At 35.6% G+C, this 25,549-nt stretch overlaps 1 protein-coding gene across 2 annotated transcripts in view; it reads left to right on the forward strand.

The window, feature by feature from the left end:
• Positions 1-25,549, forward strand: part of FAF1 (Fas associated factor 1) — a 177,194-nt gene that overhangs the window by 16,711 nt on the left and 134,934 nt on the right. For both annotated transcript variants that reach the window (XM_069788767.1, XM_069788766.1), the window contains exons 2-3: positions 4,742-4,810; positions 23,787-23,833. Coding sequence is in view for 1 of the 2 variants with exons in the window: in XM_069788766.1 (XP_069644867.1) it covers positions 4,742-4,810; positions 23,787-23,833 (116 nt within the window). In the remaining variant the exon portion in view is untranslated. The remainder of the gene's footprint in view (positions 1-4,741; positions 4,811-23,786; positions 23,834-25,549) is intronic.

Raw genomic sequence — 25,549 nt, forward strand, 5'->3', positions numbered from 1 at the left:
CCTCCGATTTTTCTCCTAGTGAATTTTTCCTCAGTGGCTACTTTGCTCCTTTTATGTAACAGTGATTAAGATTACTGTGCCAGTTAAATAGGACCCCTAACGGTTAGCTGTGAATCTTTCCAAGGGTAAGCTCTCCACCACTAAGGTGATGGTTAATCTGCGAAGCTACCTGAAAAAGGTTCGGAGAAGTGCTCTGAAATTTTATTATATGCAAATCTAAATCTGCCTGGTGGAAACACCTAACCTGGCCTGAAAAAGCAGGATGCTAAGAAAGTGGTTTTAACATTCAGTAACTTTTAATCTTCAGAATCTGATTTTATTCATTCAGTGCAAAGCAATAGTTTTCTCATCTTCACATTCATTTTCCTCTTGTGTGGTCTGAAAAAACACAGAAGGGACTGCACAGTCACTGGAGCTGCTGTGAAGGGCAAAAATGCTATCCTAGATTTAGAGGAAATGCAGAGAGGAGGAGGAGAAGGAACTTGTTCTACCATTTCTTCCCCTTTGTCCTTCAGAAAAATTCTTCAGTTTCTTTTTGACGTGTAAAGGTTTACAAATCAGCAAGGCTTGAAGGTTTTACCTTGTCTGTGGTGGTTTGTTTCTTTCAATTTGATGACTTAGAGGATGTGCTGGTTGTTGATTGAATCAAGAGTTGGTAGTATTCTGGTAGGAATTTTCTTCTAAAATATTTAATGCCTTTTATTAAGTAGGTCTCTCATGAAAATAAAGCTGAATAAAACCTGTGAATAAAAAAAAAAAATTCTCCTCAATGGGTATCACTTTACTTGCTTAGCAACAAAGATGTGTTTTTGCGTCTTTGGAGCTCATCTACTTTGCTATATTTTGAAGTTTTTTTTTCCTTCTGTTTCTGTGCAAATTTAACATGATTTTTTTTCCTAGTCAATTTTTTTTTGTTTGTTTCTTGCTTGGGTAGAATGAAAAACATAAAGATTTTTTGCTCATTTTTATGTATTGTAAGTAAACCCCGTGACTTTTAGTCTACCTTCCTAGATAAGTAAGGCATATAGCCTTATGGTACCCAAGTGTCCCCTGGGCTCATACCAATTAAATTATTCCAAATTTCATGAAAATACAGCCAGGTAACACGGAAAGAAGTCCATCAAAAGAAGCTCTTATAAATACTCCAGCCATAGGACAAGCTTAAATCATCCCTTGCAATTAGGGATGAGAGACAAACCCACAAGGAACCAGACTTTGTTAATTTTGGTGCTCACAGAACCTGCTGGTTTCCTGTGTGTGTTTCCCTACAGAAAACAAGGGCAGAAGCAGTACCAGGTTGTTCTGGGACTAATCTGCTGCTACAGAGCCCTTGATGTCACGTCATGCTTGCCAGTGAGGGACTACCTGTCTTGTGTGCTTAATTTCTCAGGGAAAATTAAAGACATGCAAACCAGATGATTTTCTTGAATTTACCTTCCATGACATGACGCAGTTAAAACAAAGCTAATGTTAATTTTTGGTTGGGTTTTGTTTTGGTTTTTTTCTTGGTCTTACTGATGGATTATGACTTGGGGCAAGGATTTGTATGTGGTAGTGTGTAGTGTCTGAATATTGAAATACTATTCTGAAGAGTCTTAGTTTGCTGCAAGTGTGACATTAACAGGGTGTTGAAGAAGATCTTGGAATGTCTATTTTGTGGTTACATTGATAAGTAGCAGTCACTTATTCACTGTTGGCATTCAGAAATGTTTGTTTTCTGTTTTATTGACAACTAGCAAAAACAGTCCATCTGGAAAGTGAAATCTTAGTTTTAGAACTCCTCAAAATCAAACATTTAAAGTGATTGTAAAAACGCTCCAAGGGTTTTCAACAAAACTGCTTTTCTTGGGTATTGAGAATTCTGATGGTTTTGATTTTTAGTTAGTGTTTACACCTGCCCATTCCTGTTACCCAAAGACTCTGCATTGCTAAGAGAGCAAGAGCAAGGTTCTATTTTAGATTGTAAATCACCAACAAGATGATTTAGGAAGGATGCAGGCATACAAGTGAATTAGTTGCTTAATTACTCCGCCTCTGCTGTGATGAGGTAACTACTTTCACTGTGTGCTCTGGCAGAAGGGTAAGCTAATTTTGTTTAGTTTATCTAAAACTGGATTTCAGTTTACTGAAAGGGTTGTCAGGCCTTGGAACAGGCTGCTCAGGGAGGTGGTTGAGTCACCATCCCTGGAGGTGTTCAAGAAACGCGTAGACAAGGCACTTCAGGACATGGTTTAGTGGGCATGGTTGGGTTGACGGTTGGACTTGATGATCTGGGAGGTCTTTTCCAAACTTAATGATTCCATTCTGCTCTTTTAGAAAAGAGTTCAAGGAGCATCTGGATGATGCTCTTAGTCATATGGTTTAGCTTTAGGTAGTCCTGCAAGGAGCAGGGAGTTTGACTTGATGATCCTTATGCGTCCCTTCCAACTTGAGATATTCTGTGATTCTATGATCTTGAAATAAAAATATGCCAAAATGAGCTGAATCAATTTGCTGTTAGTATGGGCTAAGAGTGTGCATATGGACAGTTGCAAGTCAGCTGAGCTGCAGGGATGATATGAAGAGGGGGCAACTAAAACTGGTATTTGAGCCCTGAATTCTAAGTACCCTCTCCTCAACTTCATCTGCACAGTCCAGGGCTGAAAACAACACATTGTTGGTCAGGTTCTTATTGTAGGTTGGAACACTACTTAGTTCTTAGGTCACACAGAGTTTGCAGGGCTGATAAATGAGAAACAGTAACTCTTTATTTCTGTAATGGCCAGATTTTTAAGTGTATTTCACTTGACTGTAAACCGAACCTCAGGCTGTCACTTCTGCAAAACTTTTTCTCAAAGTAAGACTACTTTGCAGCAGAGCTATTGACATCAATTTCAGTGGCAGGTTTATTGTAGTATGAACCCTCCTGTGATTTCAGAAATGACAAGCTCAAGCCCTGCACTCCTCAAGCTTGCCTGGTGTAAGTGTATATAACCTTCTCATTTGCTATAGAATGTGTTAGCGTCTCATTTTTAACTTCAGAAGTAACTGCAGGAAGTAATGGAAGAGAAGGCAAAATGATGCTTCTGAAGAGCAAAACTGTATTTTTAAAAATTTTTTTGGCATTCCTGATGAAGAGTGGGTGAAATTCAGTATTAACACAGCATGCTGTGAGCAATGGACGAAATTTTGTCTTGTTTCAGAGAGAATCAGTCTGGCCTTGAGAGCATTGCAGATCAATAGAAACTGCTGCCTCCCCTCTGCAGGCAAAAAAATCTCTAAAATGTCTTCTTGTGATCCTCGCGGTCCTCCAGACTGGTCCATTTTGTGTAGACATACTGCATGTAATGCCTCATATGTGTGGAACTCTTCAGCATTGAATTTGGGAAAAGAGAATTGGCTTTGAATTTCTCTGTGATTTCTTTTCTACTTTTTATGTCTTCATTGTTGTAAATTGGGAGAAAAGTCAGAGCATGGAAAATGTATGAACTGATGGCTTTTTATGTCTTGGGAGAAAAAAAGTGTCTGGTTTTGTGCCTAGTCCCCTTTTTGTGTTATTGCATAAAGGAAAAACAGGACTATATATCTTTGGAATCAAGAAAACTGATCTGTTTGCTGCTGCAATCTAACTCTGTATTATTACTGTTAAAAGGTTGGATTTTTTTAATGTAGTTTTATATAAAAGTTATATAAACTTCTTTTTATATAACTGTGGTAGAGCAGAAGGAACATGATCATGTTTCAGATCTTGTAAAAGTCTGAACTCCTCTTGTGTGCTTGAATATAGAGCATAGCTTTGATTAGGATGAAAGATAAATTCCGGGAAGAAACTTAACTGTTTCCATTTTTCCCTTCTGGTGAAATATATCTGATATCCTTTGGTGTGAACGGTAGCAAATATGTGGCAATGAATAGCAATGCTCTGCCTGCTGAAGTTGAATAGTTGAAAAGGTATAGGTATCAAAAAAAGAAAGGAGGATACTGCATTAAGGTTTTCGCTGGGTAAAGGTGCTCTCTTGTATTTGGAATTAAGCTAAATTTACAATACCATTTTTTGGGGATGTTATCACTACTTTAAAAATGCCATTGTATTAGATTGCTTGAACTAGGTAAAGCCAGAGTGTAGGGCTAGAACAACATGCAAGCATTTTGTTTGAAAGGAAAACATTGTAAATTTTTCATTGTATAGTCTTAATTTTAAATAGTTTCACAAGGGGTACTCATTTGTACATGCAGTAGTAAGTTGGCACTTTGATCAAAAATTCATACATGCCACCTTCTTTTATTCTTACACTGCATCACTGAGAGTGAGTAGGGGTATAAGATGATGGTGGAGGCAGTAGGGTTTATTATGTATTTCTGGCTTTAGATGGAATATTTCAGCTGTCTTAAACATCATTTTAAGCCTTAAGTATTTTTGTGCTCCCTTTTAAGGTAGTATAAGTGTTTCATAGTTTTGAATGTAGAATTCTCAAAACACCTTTATGGGACAGCACTATTGTCCTAATTTTAGAAATAACTACTTTGTCTTGCTTCCCTAGGTGGCTTCCTCAAGGTTGCACAAGAGTCCTCTGGTGGAACAGGGAGTTATATCCAAATGTTTAATGTTTAAAACTTGAAATCTGATTTCTGGATTATCCTTTCCTAACAGAAATGAAAGACCTATACCTTTCCTGTCATTCTCCTAAAATTAATTAAATTATAAGTATTAACACTCTGATCAATGCTTTTAATTCTGTTTACTGCTTCTTTTTCTTTTTAGGCATGTACTGGTATTGAAAATATCGATGAAGCTATAACGTTGCTTGAACAAAATAACTGGGATTTAGTGGTAAGTATTCTAAGAAAATGACTTCATAGATCAACTTCATGTAACAGTGACATGCCATCTTGCTGAGACACCTATTATCTTTATTTCAAATCTGGGTGTGTCTTTTATGGCTAGGGCAAGCAAGTTATGTGCAGACTATTTCCTCTGCAGTTATAGCCTCATTGCCAAGTTAACATGGTACTGAGTTGTGTATACCCTGGTATACTCTGAATGTCTTCATGCCTTTTTGATTTGTTTCTTTTCCTTTATATTAGTGTTTCATATTGTGTTTAATTTCCTTTTTGCTTAATTGTATGCATAATTTTGTAAGTAGTATAATTAAGGGTAACATTTCTAGGAGACATCTTGTGTATATACACAAGATTTTTGAGGATTTAGGTGCCTGTGGAAGAAATGGAAGGTAAAACAACTTCTTCAATCTTTCATATGCTTTTAGTTTAAAAATAAGATAGTTGCTCTTTTATTGTTAGTTGTTATGCAGAATGGAGTCAGAGATTAAGGCCATACCTTATTTAGATTTGGTGTTATCCAGACACAGTTAAACACAAACAAAAAACCCGACAAACTAGCTCATCCTAAAAACCCCTGTCGTTTATTTTGTAACAAGGTTCAATATGCAGACAAATAGGAGGAAACCAATAAAACAAGCAAAACAGTCTTAGGTATTTTAAGACTCTGCATAGGATTATCAGGATAAATAAAGAAACTGTTAATCCATTCTCTTAAGGTTTAAAAGTGTAAAATAGAACAAAATTAAAAAAGCAAGTGATCTTCCTTTAAACTGTAATCCCTTTGATTTTATCTTTTTTTTTCTTTTTTTTAAATTTTATTTTCCAAATAAGTGATCTTTGGACCAGTTCAAATTATCAGAAAATTATTTAACACCTTCCCCCCCCCCCCCCCCCGATTTTCCAAAATTGACTATGGATACAGTTTCAACTGTCTGCCACATTGTGTTCCCAGCATATTATTTAGAGTGTTCTCTATGTTTTAATAATTGCAAACTAAGTATCAGAGAGGTTAGGGTGCGGTTTTAAACTGAGTTTGTTAGAATGAATATTCTGTTTCTTTTAAGGCATAATGATTAAAATGACATGTAATATTGTAATCTATTGTAAAACACTATGTACTCCAAACACTTGAAACTAAAGGTTTAAAATGAATGTTGGCCAAAGTATATGGAGTCTTTCTTTTGCAACATGTCATGGTATAAGTAAGAATGAGACACCAACGAGCAAAAGGGAGTGCATATCATCAGTGTCTTCTAACAGAAAAACCCAAATATTTGTTGACAGAGTGGTATAGTTAAAAACATCTTTTGTGCTAGCAGTTTGTTGGGACTTAGCATGGGCTGTTTTGAAAATTAAAGTGTTTATGGGAAGGCAAGTAATAGCCTTATGCATTCTGTTCAGCTTGTAAAGTTCTCAATACAATGCATTAAATCAGTTGATTTTGGGGTATTTGTAAATTGTAAAGTATATGCTTTACAATAAATGTTCACAGGTGGGGTTGAATGAGAGAATTGCGATGAAGAATTGTAAGAACAGCTAAGGGAATTTGTTTAGTTTTTTTTTTCTTTTGAGGCTCCAGAATGAACAGAAAGGGAGAGTGAAGTATTTAAAGCTATGAGAATATCTTTAAATACTTAATTTTATTAGTGATGATTAAATGATCTAGAAGTAGAAAATAGTGGGAAAAGAAGTAATGACCCAAAAATGCAAGCTTAAAAAAGACATAGGGAAAGTGAGAAAGGGAAGAAAATCAGCGGTGTAAGAGGTACTTCAGGAAAGTACATAGTTCTTGAAACTAAACAGAAGATGAATGAGAGGGGTGGCTGTGAAAAGGAAATTGTAAATTGTGGAAGAAGCAAAAGTAAAAATTGGGGAGAGTAAAAGTGAAGAAGATGTCCTAAGGGTCTGTGATTAGTAGGACACTGACTCCTTTTTATTAAAAGCAGCCTTATTGTAAAAAAAGGGAGTGGAAACCAAATCATGCTAATCTAATAGGGTGTTAGAAGCAGAATAGTGAAGAAAGAGGAAAGAAGACAAAAGAAACGTGAATGTAAGAAGAAAACGAGTTGCTAGCTTGAGCGACAATCAAACGTCTCTTTGTTAGGCAAGGGATTTTAGCATTTCAAAAGTCAAAACAGTACATGAAAAAAGGCTCATGACATGAGAAATGTAGCATCTTTTATTTTAAAATTAAAAGTGTATGGTCCCTGTGTGGTGGGTTTTATTTGTTTGTTTGTTTTATACCTTTGATTCAGTAATCAAATACAGCTTCAGTGCCAAGAAATTCGGGAGGAGGGAGGGCTTTGTTTTGATTGAACCAAAAGGTCTCGGAGTTTTTTAGCTGAGATGAAAAATTTAAAAAATTCTTTTGCTTGGCACTAAATATTTCATTCAGTGCAGAACAAAACTTTTTTTTTTTTATTTGTAAGGAAAATAAAATTCATAGGACTTGGTTCACAGGTCATGAAGACAGTAGTGAAGTAGTGATGATTTTGTAAGGTTTCCTCTATCATCCTTTGACTGACAATCTGTTACGTAAATGGGAAGAACATCATCGCTGTTTTGTCTAATTTCACTTCGTTTTGTCTGTCTTATTCAGAGGCATATTTTAAGTTCAAGTTTTGGATAAACATGTCCTGTAGTAGTAAAATATAGTCGTACAGGTGTTCAGGTTTTTTTTTGGGGGGGTGTTGGATGGTGTGTGTGTCTGTGTTGTTTTTTTTTAAAATGTGGATTCCTTTACTTCCATGACTTTGGAAGTGAAATCAGAGCTCTGTATTTGATCAGGAAAGCTTCTGTGAGGCACCCAGGGTAATATGAAGTAGAAAGCTAGGTAAGTCCCGTTAGGAGGTGAACAACCTAAGTTCAGGGGCACTTCTGTGACATTAGGGAAAAACCAACAAAAACATAAGCAAGTTCTTGTCTCGAACAGATTGCTTTCTTGCCCTTCATTCAGGCTGTCTGTATCTCAATTCCATTTTCCGGTTTGGGGAAAAAAAGTCATGTACTATCAGAGGCTATGCTAGGGATCCAGGTTGAAGATTCCCTTGAGCACCTGTTCCTTCTTGAACTCTGAGACTCAACTCAAGGGCGTTATTTCTCTGGGACGTCAGCCAAAACAGCCAAGAGCAAGTAGTCCTGGTGAGTTGGAAAGCAGAAGGATCCCAAAACAGAAACAGTGAAGTACATCAGAATGCACAGAGACGGCAGAGGTTATATAGTTCACAAAACAAGTTTCTAATGTCATCCTACAAATACTATGTTTTTGTGTAAGCTTTTTTGAGGATTTCTTTGTTTGCACTGATGCAATATTCCTGCTGCTTATTTTCTCCATACTTTTTTTTTTTTTTTTTTCTGGTCTTGCTAGTGGATTTTAGTAACAAGGATTTTAAAATGTCACCGATGTCTTTCCTGTTACTTCAGTGAGTGTTACTGTGTTTTGTATCTTTTTGGACATTTGGTCTTACCTTTAAACAAAGCCAAACCCGAGTGAAGTGTAAGGACCTCCTTTCTCTGTTTGGTTTTTCTAATAGCCACTTATGGTTTATATTAAGAATTCATCTGAATTCTTTTTTCTTTTAAGTTTAGAACTGAAACATCATCTTCCTATTTTTGAACTTTTAAAGATTACCCACCTGCAATTATAAGTCTTCATGTCTATTCCTCTATATGGGATGCTTTAAGACAATAAACTGCCATTAATTTCTCTTTGACTTGGAGCTAAATAAATTGGATTTAAATGTCTCAGAGTTGTATATGTTTTACAGGGTTCAAATCATGTTTTAGCTGTTTGAAGTGACATAGGAAACTTTCATAAATGTTTGGTTCCTAAGCTTTGTTCAAGTGCTTAAAATCAAATTGATCATGAGAGTGCTGCAGAAGAATTCATATGCAGTAACAGTGTATGAATTGCCTAGTGGGATCATGAAGTCTGATCTTGCCAATAATTAGTTCCCCACTTGGCCTTTGTGGTGGTCTGCTGCATATATAGCAGCTTAGGATTTTTTCTGTATTAGAACACTGTAGCCTAATTACTAGATGAAACGTTTCAGATGTTCTGTGAGATAGAGAAGATCAACAATAGATAATATAATGATCTCTTCAGGCCTTCATCTTTATGAAACTGTTCTGCAATAAATGGATCCAACTCTCTTAAGCCTGCCAAGATTGCTGATATGTTATTTCCCGAGTGTCATTTCTTTGAGCTCTGTTAATTTACAACCATTTTTAATATCTGAGGAAGCAGAAGTTAGGAATTTCTGTCCATTGTAAAGTCTGATGGTTTCATAGCTTGTCCATTTAAACTATGGCCTTCTGTTTTGGCATTTGAAGGTAAGAGTGACAGTATAAATGTATCTTAAACGTTGTATAAAAACAATAAAATAAAAGTATGAAAAATCCCAACTATGTGTCTGTTGAAATGTTTCCAATCATGGTACATATTTAAAGGAAATGACCCATTAATGCAAGAATTTATAATCTACTTGACCTTACGCAATATGGACCTTTGTATATATGAGGTTATTATATAGGTGATAGCTCTTTGCTCTCCTGAAATCAAATGCTTGCATCTGCACATGAAACCTGGTCTTCTGTACCTTTCACAAATTTAATGAAAAACTCAAATCCTTTACGTATATCATGACTTTATATTCTGTACTGGTAATCAGAACAGGTTTTTTGAATGAAAAGCAGGATTCACCACACTTAATTTTCTGCTTTTTCCAGTATGCCAATTTCTGTTACTCCTGTTCACTGGTTTAAAATTACTTTTATTTTATTTTATGTCTTTCCCCATAGACATTGTAATGTGCTTAACATCACTTTAAGGAAAAAATAAATTTCATCAAAATAAAGGAGGGGCTGGTGTTTATCCCATATTCACTTCACTATAACGTATGTATAATGATTATAAAAAAAAAAAAAAAAAAGCCTGTTTTTTATTTTCAGAAGATATTCTTAAAATGACCTTTGTGCCTTCCTGCCTGCTATACTTGGCTTTGTTATTCTGTATTCTGGTAGAGGCTCAAAGCACAGTATAACTTCAGTAAAACCAGCAGTTTCGTGCACCTGGAAATGTGATGACTTGTAGTTCCTGTCATACACAGCTTCCAAGAGTCAGCTGACAAAAAGCGTTTCTGTACCTTGGAAAGAGCAATTGTATATTTCGAACATCTGTTTTTATAAAGGTTCAACTCTCAATTATAGTTTTTTCTTTTGAATGGATAAGCTACGCAGAAGATTTTGCTGCATCTTGCTGTTTAAAACGTCTTAAAAAATAGTCATTATTTGTCAGACAGGATTTTTCTTTTTTTAATGTAAGTACCTATTTTGTTTATATATTTATATTTACTTCTATGTAATGTTGTCTTTCGGAAAGAGAGACGTTAAAAAAAACAAACAAAAAATTGAACTGAGAAAAATGTGCTAGGGCTTTGCAATTTTTCATTTATATTTCTGTTGGACGTGCCAGTTTAGATGGCATTCTAGGCAGAAAATGGGTTATTGGCTCTTGACAGTTATCAACAATCTGTTATTTGTATCTTTTATTGCTTTCAAACAATTAACTTAGTTCTTTTGTTATAATGTGTAGTAAATCTTGGTACAAGTTGGTAAAAACTAATACACTAATGATGTCTTTCATCTGTTTTTCTAACTGGTTTGTCCTGCAAAGGCTTTGATGTGGTATCTCTTTGCACATTTTTTTTCAATCGATTTGAATTAGCCTGCCTCCAGAAACTAGGTGATTAATTTAAGTTTGGCACATGGCCATTTCTTTTCCTTAAATGTGGGACAGTATTGTCATATGTTTAGCAGCTCTCTAGTTTCATTCCAAGTGGGCTGTATTTCAGTGGCTGGCGAACGAGGACTAGACATTATGGTGATCGTGTTCATCACATTGGCCCCTTTTATCTTGTATTGTTGACCTGCTGTTTTCTTTACTTCAGAGTTACATACTGCATATGGCACACATTTGACAGCACTCGCTATGGGACTAGTGAGAAGTTCATGGTGTGCTCCTCTCATTAGGACTAGATCTGAGGGATTTTCACTGTTAGGAACATGGGCTTATCTGTGTATTAATAACATTCTCCCTGTGGTCAAATGAACAGTCACATCTGCCTGTGGGAACCAGAGGTTTGTATCCCAGTTTTTTTTAAGGAGCTTTTAAAGTTTTTGTTTCAGACAGGTGTTCTCGTCTGGATCTTAGTGTTCTGTCGAACATGTTATTGTCAGCTCAGTTAGTTTATGCTTGCTGTTACTGCACTGCGTTGCCTGGACAGCATTCAAAATCCTGTTGCCAGCAGAGCTAAGGAAGAAGGAAGCTCTGAGTTAGGTAATGACAAGTAATGTCGGTGGACGGGCATCCCGCTGGTGTGAGTGTCCTGTGGGCATGGTGCCTGTTCTCCAGGAAATACAGGAATTGCAGGTTTCTTGTGTGTCCAACTGCAGCATTAATCTCTTCTAGTAGGACACAGTTAAATTGTATACAAACTTCTGTTTTACAAAGGACTACAGAAATCCCTTTTGGAAGTCTGTAATGTACTTTCTGTTAAATTGGGGATCCCTGCTTGCAAAAATAATTTGATTTCTCATTCTTTGTATTTCCAGCTTTTTGCAGCTCTCAGAGTGACATTTCTGTGTCTTTGAGTAAGCTCAGATGCATGCTGTGTATTTTATGCAGCTGGGTGGTAGCACAGAAGACTACCTAATTCTTAAAAAACCCATGATTATTAAATTAATTGTTTTTATTTACTTTTGAATGCCTTCATCTCACATAAAACAGATGTTTCCTTTCGGTATATTTTCCACATTGAAGACCATATGAAATGTGGAGATCTATAGGCAGTTGTAAACATGGTATGGCTTTCCACATAGCTGTATGCATGTTCACCTATAAAAAAAAAACCCAAACTGAAACACCCAAACTGATATGGAGGAAATTAAGATTCTCTACTTGCAGAACGCAGAATAAGAGTGCTGCTTTGTCACCTCAGTAATGTGCTTCAGGGAAGGAAGATTACCTCTGATAGCAGCAAGGGAGCCCAGTCTTCATGGTCCTACCAAATCCAAACTTTCTTCTGAGACTTAACAGCAATAGTTGATACCTCAGGTGATGCAGGAAAGTGTTCAGTATATCGCCACTGTGATGGTCATTTCACATGACTTCGATGAGAGCACAAATTGCAATTGATCCTGTTATGTCTCTGCATCAATCTTGGTCCGTTGCCTGCAAGTGGTCTGTTAGACATCAGAAAGTGGTCAACAGAGCAACTACAGTTCAAAATAAAAAGGAGCCAAACCCAATAAAAATGTCATATACACATTCTGACACATGCAAGCAAGGAAACAAACACACTAAAGGGAGAATAAAAGTAGTAAATGTCTAACTTGTGTGTTTTAAACTTTTGATTGTTTTGAATAAAACTATTATTTTATTACATAGGTTGGTCCCTTGGATTTTTTTTTTCCAAAAAACTTAGGTGGTCTTTGGATTTGGTCTTATTTGTATGACCCTTTGCACTTTCAAAAGAGGTTGAGAAACACTGCTTGGATCGTGTTAACATTGCCGTAACTTGTGATTTTTTTATAAGGAAACCCATGAAAGCTGTAATCAATGCTGTAGCTGCTGATATTGTGTAAATATCCAAGAATCTCAAGTTTCACAGTGTTCCCCTGTAAATAAAGAGCCTTGGAAGGGGGCAGTCTCTGGCTTGTCTGTAGTGAAAGATTTGAAAATTAAAATTAATTCTTTTCCTCATCTGTAGTCTGCTATCCCAAAACTTTATTAATTCTCATGGATCTTGCCTGGGACTCTTCAGGTACAAAAACAACTCTCAAAATGTACTTTACCCCAGAAATAATAGCTAAATTTTGTGCCAGACCCAGAGAGATGTTTGGTTTCTTCGAATTATTTCTGTCTTTTTCTTTTTTGGTTCCTAAGGCAGGTAAATGTGTAAAAAATACTAAATCTTCTTCCCCCACCCCTGAGGAAATTACTGGGTCTCCTTACCAGGGCAAAGCTTTGTCTGAGAAAGATTGTTTGAGGAATTTGGTGAAAACAGGTTTAATTTCTTTAAATTACTCCTCTGCTGAAACATGGTGCTTATTTCACAGAAAAAGTCTTGACAGCCTCACAGCTTGGGAAGACTTGAGCTTTCACTGCAGAAAACTGGTGCTGTGCAGTGTCATTCTTTTCTCCTATTTTCAAGGCACTACTGAAATATTAACATTATAAAATCATTTGTTTAGTAGGTGACTAACTGTATTTAGGGCTCATTTTGGTCTACCATGTTTAAGTGGATTGAGGCAAAGGGATGTGCAGCTTGCAATGTTATGGAAACCATGAATTAGGGTTAAATACATGAATTATTTTGTCGTTCAAATTTGAGAGGATGAAAAAACTGATAGCTCTCAAGGAGGTAAGGATTTTTTTTTATTTAAGGCAGTTAAGAGTCATGGCTTTAAACGTGTTTTCTTTAGTGCTGTTTCATATATGCTTTGCAGTTTTGTTGATTGCATCAGAAGGGGCTAATTCTTACATTGCTGATTGAAAGAAGGTGTAATGGGGTGTATATATTTCCCACAGGGTAAAACTGGTATAGCTTGGGCAAAGTGTCTTCTAGATGAGGACCCTTTTGTTGCTGTTAAACTGGAACAATTCTTCAGTATCTGTGAAGAAATCCGTACCTTTCACCCCTTCACAATTTTAGCAAATGTAATGGTTAACTTGCAATATAGTAGATAGTTTTCTAGACACTAAGGGGTTTATATTAATCTAAAATAGTTTATGTTGTTTCAGAACTATAGATTTTAATTTTTCTAATAGAAAACGCCTGCTTTATTCACTGGAGGATAACAGCAGGATTGTGATTATGTATTTTATGGCTGTATTTTGTAGCCATGTTGCTGTGATGATGCATATGAAATTATAATGTCTGGACAGAAAGAGAGTGGAGGAGATTTTTAGGTAAAACTTTGCTGTCAACATTATAGAGTGAGCTGTGTCTCTCCTTTCCAAATTACAGATGGAATTTAGTTACTTAAGAAATAAGCTCCTTTCCTTAAGTTTTTCTTGCACAGTGATCAAACAAGCAACGGGACTAATAAGTTTAGATTTCTGTTCATGGAAAAAGACTCTCATTTCTTGTAATAGAGAGGTTTGTGTTCTGAGAATAACCAAAAAGTGGCACCTGAGATCACAGTAGTGCCTGATAGTATTGCTGTACCTATATGTATGCATTAACCACCCACCTCATGTTTTACAAATACTTATTTTCAGAGGCTGGTACTTCTGTATTGACAATATCTATGAAGATTCCTTAGCGTTAATTTGTCCTGAGACATTCAAATTTAAGAGCAAATTTCTAGAATATATTAATAGTGAAGTAGCTGGTAATGAGGTATCTGTAAGTAGTTTGTAGTATATTATTCTGTGACTAGTTGAACTGAAAATTGCATGCATCTTATAAACGTGTGTTTGACAAGTGATTAGTCTGTCATGGAGTCATGCTGGGAATATATGAGTAGGAGAAAAATAAAGTAGATTATTTAATTTAAGAACCAGCATCCATGCCAATGTTGTGACTATTTTGCAAGTAAACCTGAACTGTGAAAGATTTTACCACAGAAGCTAGAAGTCATCTAGACCACTCAGGCTTTCAAAGCAGAGTATTTAAAAAATGGATTTACTTATAATACTGTTGAATATCTTTAACAGCTCTGTCCTGGTTTTATTTAAATAAACTCTTCTTAGCTGGTCCTGGAAGACCTGGGTTGCTGCAGTGCCAGCAGTATAGTGTAGGTTGTCAAGAGGTATAAGGAGAAATACTGTGAGATGAGTTGTAGGTTACATACTTTGGCTTGGGATCTTCTGGTTTCCAAACTTTTAAGCTAAATCTTGCATAATTATTCTTTTATTATGCATTAGTGATTAGGCAGTCTGCTGACTATGGTTAGGGTAGTTTGAAAACTGTCGTATAAGATGTTTCATGTTATTACAGCTTTTCAATGAGGGGGCCTTAGTCTGTAAGCAGTAATTCTAGGACTGTTTGAGTTTTCTTGTGTCCTGAGATTTCATCCCTGGTAGTACTTGCTAAGAGCTAGTATGTTAGAATGATGAGTGATTTTTAAAAAATAATAATTTTTTTAAGACTGAACAAAAAGTATGTTGTCATGGGGTGGCTATTCCCAACCTGTACATTTTAGTGTTGTCATTCAAATTTACATAAAATAATTAGGAGAGCGGTAGAAATGTGGGAGTTCAGTACATAGATATTTTTTCAGGCATAGCCTTAGTTTTATCTGACTGTCCTGCTGTCTAGCTTTATGTTCTAAGGAGTAACAAAGTATGTTTGATATTAAACATAGGCATTCCTTTCTGTTAAGTTAGAAGGTGAAGCAGTGGTAGTGTAAAAAGTTGTGACGTTAACATATATGTGTGTCAAAGTAGCGGACACATCATGGTCTACTCCTCTCCCTTTCTATATGAATGAGTTTTGAGTGGACAGTTCAGAGTAGGTTATTTTTCTTTATTCCTGCTGAAATAGAGTTTCAGCTCAGATAGATACGGATCCATAAGCTGCTTATAAATCTGTTTAGGTTATTTATTTTCATTATGCTAGGGAAATACATCTATTTATGAATTTATTATTGAGATTGTGCTTTGTTTGGGGAATTATGCAATGACAGTGTAAAATTGAAGAACTGTGCAAAATGTGGTTTTTTTTCTCAGGGTTATAGAAGTATATCTAACTGTTGAAAGGCTTCCTAGTGCATTTCGGCATGTTGTAGGAACTACAGGAAAAAATTTGCTGAAGCCACCAAAGAAGTAGGGAGAAATGGGAAACCACATCTAGAGTGCTAATTGTAAACTATTTCAACGCGTGCTGTCTTGCTGATGAAGTGAATCATCTGTAGGAATATATTCATGTGGCATTTTTTTGATGAAATGTTAATTTTTTGCTTTATTAGCAATTCTATTGTTTTGCAGCTTTTCATGAAGTATATTTGTTGTAAAGAAAGCAAGCTGAAATAAAGCAGAATGCATAGAAGACATTTCATTGTAGTTCAATTACAGCTTTTGGTTAAATTTTAACCACGATGGGGACGAATGTTGGCATTCTGTAAAAACTTTGTGGGTGTAACTTCACGTCTAGCACTTGGAAATACTTTGTGACTTGCAAAGCTGGGGAAACGCCAGCAAGTATAACACAAGCTACAGGAAAAAGCTGACTCATTTCTTTGCCTTGAAAAGTCTGCCAAAGATAACAAAGGTAGAGGTTGCTTCTGTTACTGCTGGGGCACAATTAGCAATTTTTTAATTTAAATATGATTGCATTCATTTAAAAATCCAAACCAAATAATACTTTTTATAACTTGAACTCATAGCAATCATTACTTGTTAAAGTAATGATTTCAAAGTAGCTGTGTATGTAGGAAGGCAATAGTGTACATTGTCTGTAAAAAGCCTCTAGTCTGAAATAATTGGTATTTCTGCAGAAGGTTTTATGGAATTTCTTGTTTAGAATAACGCATCGCAGGGCTTGCTTGTAACAGGCAAGATTTGATAGTTGCACAAAGATGCACAGAAACCATGTTCTTCTGCTTGGGAATCTCATAATACAATCTCAATGTCTTGAGGCAGAAAGAAGTGATTGCATTACAGCTGATTTCAGTAAACCTTTATTTTATTAATCCAGATTGACTGCAGTATTTGACTAATACTTGCAGTAAGTTTTTGTCAGCATCAGTTAGTAAAACTTCTGTTTATTCCCGAATTTCCTACTTTTTTATTGTTATAAAGTGATCACAAGAAAAGCCTATGCATAGTCTTACTTACTTTTTATTCAGTTTCCTGAAATCACAGTATCAGCAGGTCAGAACGAATGTTTTGACATGTCTACATCTGGCATTACCTGTTATCATCAGTTCTGTTGAAAATACAAGCCCAAATTAGTATTTGCTAAAAATAAAGTTATTAGGGGAGCATTATTTCAAAACATTTACTTTATTACCAAAATATATGCATATAGTAGAACCCTGCAAGCTAGTTTCACTGTAAGAAATACTTCTGTGCTCAAAAGGAACTAATAAATCTTTGCGCTTCTCCTGTTTTGCTTTACTGTTGTATATAAAAGTATGTTCCTTTGTCATGGAGATTTATAGTTTGGAAGCAATTTAAAATTCACTTTTGCTTTGTTGGTCTTTTCATGCATGTTTTGTCTCACTAATGCTTTCCTTTATCCCTTATCATTTAACCTTATCATTTAATTATTTGGTTTTCCACTCTGGATAACATTTGTTCAGTTTTGGGTTTTGTTTCCTGTTGGTTTTTTTTTTTTCTTTTTAAGCTCCCCATTGTACAAAGCATTTAGAGTTTTATCATCCATTTATTTTGTTTGAATACCAAATAGAATAATGGATTTTAAATCTTTAGGATAAGCAATTTATCATGTGAAAACAACAAAATTAGAGTAAGAATATTGTATTTCAGGGGGAATATCACATTTAGCCCAAATTAGGAGTAGAATTAATAGCAATGGGATTACAATTGTAAACAGAGTAGTATAAATGACCCTTCTGATGCTGTGGAAACATATCACAAAATACAGAAGATAAGAAATAATTTTTCTAGTTTATTATAGATTGCTTAATGAGGGCCTTTTAGTATATTTCATTACATTTTTAGCTTTTAAAAAAACATGTTTAATTTGTTTAAATTCAACAAATCTTGAGTGACCCTCAGCAGGATGGATTGATAGCACAGAGGAATACTGGCTGATATTTCCAAAATATAAGTTATATATTTTTTTTTTAATTCTACAGAAATCAAAACCACAGTACGTTTGTCTTGTGTGTCATCTCTCCCTCTATAGTGAGGTTTTGTATGTAGGTTTTGATCTTATATTCACTTGTGTTATCAGACTGACAAATAAATCTAAGATTAAATGCTGAAAGGGTCAGTCAAACATTAAAATAGGCTTCTATTTGTTTTGTAGTGTGAAACAACAAAACACCATTTTCTGGTTATATTTCAAAATATAGTCCTAAAAGCTGCTAGCACCCCTTACTCTAAGATGGTAAGCTGTCTTTACTTCTGCGAATGTAGAAAACAGTATGGGGTAAACTTTCTGAATTTGTGATTTGAGAGAAATTTTTTTTATATCAAGGAGATGTTAAATGTATGATAGGAAGAAAAGGCAAAATGAGCAGGAAAGACACAAAATGCAGAACTTTGTTTTTTTAGCTTACCAGACATTTTAAACCAAAAGCAAAATCTGAGTTGTAGCATTTGGGGAAGAATGTAGATTTTTTTGAAAGTCATAATAAATGAATTCTTTCATCAAAGAAAGCTCTTACTGAATTTCATAGAAATAATTAAATATGTGGATTATGAGGCTATTACATTAAGTGGAATACAACAAAAAAATTGTAATTACTAGAAATCTGAATGTGTCAGACCTACAGAAGATTGAGGCATTGGAAGAAAATGCCCCATGAGCAAATTACTCCATTATGTTTCCCTGTGAATTTCTGAAGCAGTTGATACTGTTTGGTTGGAAGTCTTTGGATTTTGGATTAAATCATCTGCTATGGCTGTTCCTATTACCCTGTGTCTATGTCTCATCTGCATATTGTGTTTGTTTAATGTAAACCTTCTCAATTTTTAGCTAAACGAATGTAAAGCTCTGAGTGGGCTTTATTAAGTAGACTGAAGTGGTCTTGCTGAGTTCGGTCAAACCCAAATAAGGCTTTTAAAATTCTGTGTGAGCTGACATACATAAATTTGTACTGGTTGCATTAGGCTGATATGGTTATTTACCTCAATGAAACTCATGTAGCTTTCACATGTGCACGGTATTTACAACTCTCTAGCCTCTTCTTCTGAAAGGGTTGTTCTTCCAGCATCACGCTACTTGAACTTGCTTTCTTCTTTTGCTTAGAGATGTGTTTTCTAATACCCTGTTTTGGAAAGTTGATCTTATACTGTGCTTTGTAAAAGCTCTTGCTCTTCATTGGGGTAGAGGTTTGAATGGCAAAACTTTTAAGTTATCTATATCTAGGATAGGGGTCTGCATCTGTCGGCCAAAACCATCATGGGGTATGGAGATTGGAAAGGAGAGGGAACGAGATGTGGCCATGGAGGAAGATCTTCTCCCACCTCACCCACTCCAAAAGCCTTTAACTGCACTTTTGCCTGGGCCTGCTTTTAACTCTTAAGATAATTCATTTAAAAATCACTTTTAAATTCTGGAAATTTAAAAACTACTTCCCATCTGTAGTTTATGAAGAGGAAGGAATTCCCTGTTTCGTTTGAATATACAATCAGTATATGTAGACCTCTGCTTTTAAATAATATGATTGGCAAACCCAGTCCATCTTCAAACTTGGTGATAAATGCCGAGTATTTTAAACTCAGGAGTTTAATGTTTGTGCTATTTAAAATACCACAGTTTTTCCATAATTGTTCATACGACCCTCATTCCCTTGGGACAAGAGTCACTCTAAGATGTGCTTAATTGGTTTTAGATGGTTAGTACTATAATTGTGTATTTTGGGAGAAGTCATCAACATTGTTGCTTCATCAGATTATTAAGAAATGGTGGTTCTTGGTTTTCTCTCTAACACTGTTTAGTACTCCTAGAAGATAGTCATGTTTAGTCAGAACTGACTAATCTGTTTAAGTTAATATTCCCTTGAGGAAAAGCTTTACATTTCACAGTCTGCTTCACAATGTTCTTGAGGCACTTAAATAATTTCAGTCTTTTTGTAGAATACCGCAGAGTTTCTGGGTTGCCCAAACTATTAATGAATTTGGTAACCTCTCATTAACTGTATTGCTTTATTGTTTCCTATATTTGCAGGAAACAAAAATGTTGGATTTAATAGATTTTGATACTATAATTTGGAAGCTTGTTGCTGAAACAAACACCAAAAAAAGTATGTTACTTTGAACTGTTGTAATTGGCGCTCATCAGTCCAGTATTATATCCTACTCAGGTCTTCCCATTCATTTAAATGAACAGGATTCTCAGTAACATTTATCAATATATCCTATACTGTTGGATGAAGGAGTCACAGAGTGCTTGAGATTGGAAGTTATTTCTGGATGTCAGTCTGGTCCAAAGTAGGTCCAGTTAGATCAGGTCATGCAGTGCTTAATAAAGTCTTAAATAAAGTATTTAAAATCCTGGATATATGACTGGTATCTCTAAACAAAATGTATAAATCAAGGATAACTAAATTTGGCTTATAGTTTCCTAAAATAAATTGTGGGCCTGGTTGTTGTTTGAATGTTGTCATCAAAACAATAATTATGTCCTGGCTTCTATTCCTCTGTTCCAAGTTTGAACAGCGTTATGGCAGAGTTTGTGTATGGATAGCACTGAGACACACCTAAGATTCTTGGCTTTGGGAAAAAATCTTATGAAACCTCTATAATTTTCGATTTAAGGTGAGCTTTGCTCTTTAAATAGTGATAGCATTAGAAAAGGCAAATACCTGTTGTAGCTGTGGTACCCAGTATCCAGCAGTGACACTCATGGATAAACAGTGTGAGAACAGCATAAGCATGGAGTGCTACTTCCCTGGTAGCAGTCTCAGCAACAGGTTATTGGAAGCTGAATAAATTTTCTGAGCCAGACACGGTATCTTCATATTCAATAACCCACAAATAGATTTAATGCACCTGTTATTAAAATTGTTTCAAGGGTAATACATCTTTTTAATTACTGTATATTAGTCACACAGGCTGTTTTTGATGATCAAATGATCCCTGTTTGGAAAAACAAAAAAATTTAATAACTTTGAATGTTTGCTTAACTATAGAGATCTGATCCCCTCTCAAAGGGGACTGAGAGTGGGGAAGAAGAGCCTGGAACAGACCTTGCCTTAAGAACTTGTTCTTTTTTTAGTTTTTTTTTTTATAGTCACAACCTTCCTCCTATGAAATTCTAAAGCAGATGGTTGTTCCTTTTTCTTATTTTCTTTGCAGGATCTACTTATAGATGTCTTGTAAGAACATGGATATTTAATATTTATGCAATATCTACATGTGCACTGCTACCATTTGCTGTCTACGTAATTTTAGTCTTCCATCTTGCTTAACAAATAGTGTCCAGACTCTTCATTTTTACAGTGTGGTTAATAGAGGTCTTTCCATCAAAAAAAGTACATAATGCTGCTGCTGTTTTTTCTTACTGCTGTGCCCCTTAAATGTCATCAAGTTTACAAAACTGGAGACGTGAACAAGCGAGTTATTCAGTTTTAAAGAAAATAGCTTGGAGCCTCTGTCGCGTTTAACCCCTCTAACTACGCTTAGAAGAAGTTTGAGCTGCTTCAATCCTCTGAGGCTGAGACATGAGCTTTGACAGAAGTAGTGTGGAAATGCCATGCTGTGCTATATTTCTTCATAGCTGAAGCAGCTTCTTTTTTGCTGAGTAGAGAGAATTCTCTTGCACCAACAGATCATTATTAGTGTAGGTCCTGTGGTACAAAACCCTGTATTTGCTCTCTGTATCCTACAGATGCAAAATAAAGGATATTTTTGTCTTTCAACCAAATTTACCTGTTGATTGATAGGAATGAAATGTATGTTGCTGAAGAGTATGGTGGGGGGAAGCCAATCTAGAAAAACCCAAACAAACCAAAACCTCCCACTTTTTCCTGGAGGTTCATTAGATGAACGTGATCAAGAGCTATGTACAACTGCAAAACCACAATGATAAACGAGATGTTGTTAAAAAGAAACCACTGACTATTGCCATGCACGGTGGATAAACTGATTTAAAAACTGATCTGGTGTGAAGCTTTGTTTTCACTGTAATTTGATACAGCCTTGTGCATAGTTGCTGTAGTTTATAGATACCTGTGACCCTTTTCCTTGTCTGCTTTTTTGCTATTATTTATGCAATATTTGTTTCTAAATATATGATAAATGTTATTGCAATATCATAGTTACTTAGCTGAGTTCAGCAGTAATACTTTTTGACTTTGTGTAGCCTTAACTATTAATGGAAATTGTAAAAAATCATGTTTATATATTCAGAGAAAAAGAAACCATAGCATTTAAATCTTGATTTTTGTCTATTTTTGTGTTTATTAAGCACTTAAGTAAGTTGCTTTTTTTTTTTTTAAATGTCAGTTTGTAAAAATTACGTTGATAGATGATGACTGTCCAACTGATCAGTTGCAATATACGACTTTGTCCTCCTGCAGTACCGGGGAATCTATGAGCTTCTAAACATCAGCATTCCCTTCTTCATCAGGGACCAGACACTCATTCACCAGGTATTCTGGCCAACAGGTCAGGTATATCTGGCATAGGAGAGTGGTTATTAGAAGCTGTGATAGTAGAAATGCATGAATCACTGCTGGTACAGCAGAAAATTGAGATTAGTGGGATGCTACAGTCTCTCTTTAATCTCACTGTTAAGCCTAACAAATATGTACCTGTGAACACAATAGTGATTACAAAGATCATCAAAGAGCAGAAGTAGAATTATTTTTTTGAGGTCTGTTTTTTTTCTCTCTCTCTCTCTCTCTCTCTTTTTTTTTTTTTTTTTTTTTTTTAAGTTCTTTCTCATTCCTCATCAAATTCCCTCCTGTGCTCTTCCACCTTATCTGCCCACTGCTGGGCTAGGATTGAAAGTCTGAAGTTAGGTAGGGTTCTGACATCTTTACTTCCATATCTTCTAACAATAATCAGAACAAATTTTTATCAGCTGAGGAGTAAATGTGTAAGTCATCTTCACCAACTCGCATGGTGCCACTTTCACTGCTCCTTAAATCTGAAAAATCCTAGCAATGAGATGATTTTAAAACACATTTTTGGTGGTATGAAGCAGTCTGAAATAAGTTGTCTTCCAAATACTGTTGAAGAGAGTCTTACTGGCTTTCCAAGTTTTTCCCTCATCCTGACTTACATACAGTTTCCAAGTTATACAAACTTCTACAGCATCAGATGTGCTGGAAATGCATTAAAATATTCTGCAACATAGAATGGAGCAATGCTGTAACAGGCTGAGGTGACAATTTTGTCAGAAATGGAGTTTCAAATTTGCAACTGGAATATGTTGTGGCTATTTTTAAAATGCTGCATTTTAATGTGAGAGAGAATTCATAAGGATATTTTTATAGGTAATAACTCTGTAATTTCCAATAAGAACAAATCTGAATGCAGCTTGCCAGGTTTGTACTTATACACCTATAAGTTGTATTTTGTTTATTCTGATGTTCTGGACAGCATGGGATATTTAACCGCATAAACCTTACTTAAAAAATACTTCCTTTTCTACCTGAAGATTGTTTGAATTTTGGGGGTAGTCATTTCTGTGATTCCCTGGCACACGAGGACTCTTAAGAAGCTAGATGTATTTTTGTGTGTGTGAGCTAGAGGCAGGCTGTCGAGAAGGTGTAGGTGTGATGGAGGCAACGTGTGCTGCTGAGTAGCCGTTTGCGTGGACTTCAGCAATTCCTGAACACATCAGGGCTGCAGCATGCAGTGTGTGTGCGGCTGTGCAGGTTTATAGGTTTGTGCAGGTCTGATACTTCTGGGAAACATTAGATTTTCTGTGTATATGCTGTCTGGCTACCTTGTCTGTGCACAGTTAGCTCGATGTATTTGAAAGCAATATGTTCACTATGTATGTACCAAGTGTACAAAGTGTTAGATTTACTGAGCGTGGGCCATGCAGTTTATTCCCATGCATTCCACCTGGGATATCCATTGCGTGCATATAGGAGTCTGAGCTTCAGTTCATGTTCGTTTTCACTTAGATATGGTTTTTATCTTATGTAGGTACTTTAATGACAGTGTCATTCACCAAGAATATTCACTGAATGGAGAACATTTTATGGCACATTGTAAAGCAAGCTAATCACTCTTCAAAACATGTTATAGAGGTTCTGATTTATTTTTGTTGCTCTGTATGCTTGACTCAAAATTTCTTTTCTCTTTTCAGGCAGCTATAAATGGTGTAATACCACAAGAAAACGGCATTCTACAAAGGTAAGCACAGAAAGCTGGAGTAGTACACACGGGGAATGATGCTGGGTAATAGTTACAGTTTTTGTTCCTGAATCCTAAGAAGATGATGTAATTCTCCTTTTAAAGCAGTTTCTGGAGCCACAAATTCTATTCCTGGCAAAGCTGATTTAACATTCAAGTTTTCCCATACTGATGGAGGACCAACTTGAACACCTATTCAAATTGGTTAATTTTTATTTTGAATTCATTGGTTGTTGAGTCATTCTGTGCAGGGTTGTCTCTTTACTAAGACTGGATTTTGGTATGCTTCCTTGGATGTCAGGACTTTCTACTCCCCTTCCCCCCCCAGGATCTAAAAATTTGCAGGGCAGATCCACAGATGTTCCTGGCTAAGTATTTTCTTTTTCCTTATGCATTTTTAAAGGTATTGATAGTCCATGCTTCCCTGTCCCTGGCCAAAAATATTTGTATTTCTGTAGGCTTTTTTGTTGTGGTTTCTTTTCTTTTATTATTTTTAAATTGAATTACAGGCAGCAGATACTGTGTTAGATAAAGTAAGGTTGCTCCCTTCTAAAAGTAGCTTTACTGATTTTCTTTCAGCTTTTGAATTAAATTTTGGCTTGTATACTGATGCCTGGATATCTTGAAGTTACTGAAGCATGAGCTCCTAAGTGCTGATGAGGCAGTTGAAAACAGCAGAACAGGAATTGAGCTACTTGAGAAAGACAGTAAAATAGCATTTAAAATTTTGTTTAGAAAAGTACTCAATGTACTATTTTAGAAAGTTTATTTTAATGATGAAAAATGATACATAATGTAGGTAAAATGGTGTTTTGGCATCTCTGTCAATGCTTACTAAAGCTGTCATTAAGTAGAGTCAGTTTTTGATTCAGGATAAAACCTTATTTGCTCAGTAAAGTTAGATGTTTATTTACTGTAAGGTCTACTTAGTCCATTGAGATCAAGTTTTGATTGTGTTGAGCACTCTTTCTGCCTATGTTAATAAGTCCTGACCCTCAAAGCATTTACATTCAAAATACCAGAATGTTTGGAACCATTTGGTCAGGGGGAAGGAGCTGGGGAGTAGTTATGCCTGACTTGGATAACAAGCTGGTCCAGTGTCCACTTACAGCTTTCTTCCCCACTAATCTATTCATTTTTAGAAATGATTAGACAGTCAAATGTGTCTCAAATATTTTTTTTTTTCTTTTTCTTCCAATGGAAGTGGTTTAAAAGGAGAATCACAAGACGTAGAAGCCTAGTTTCCAGTGGTTTTCAGATGAGGCTTGTTTTACTGATGTGAGGCTTTTTATGTTCCATTAGAGGTTGCCAGTCAGATATGTAGGATGCCTTTTGTGGTGGAATCAAATAGAATTAATACAACTGGACTTGAAGTAAGTTAATTTATTGAAGGGAAAAAAATACATTTTGTTTTATAATTCAGTTATATTGTTTAAAATAAATAAATAAATCCAATCCTGAGAATCAGGATATTCATTGCTTCTTGGGTCTGTTAACAGAATCATTATAGTACTTAATTCATAGTTGGCCATCAGATTTAAGACAATAACATATCACTCTGTATTTATACTTTTTTAAATCCTGAAAATAAGACTGTTTCCTGTACTGTTTAGACCTCTAAAATGGGTCTTTGACCTTTGAGCATGCGTCTTTGAGTGTGGGTCTTTGTAGCTGGGAATTCATCCTTCTAAGCCTGCTGATGTGAGAAGTGAAGGA

This window comes from Haliaeetus albicilla, chromosome 8 (genome assembly GCF_947461875.1).
Source record: "Haliaeetus albicilla chromosome 8, bHalAlb1.1, whole genome shotgun sequence".
Classification (NCBI taxonomy): domain Eukaryota; kingdom Metazoa; phylum Chordata; class Aves; order Accipitriformes; family Accipitridae; genus Haliaeetus; species Haliaeetus albicilla.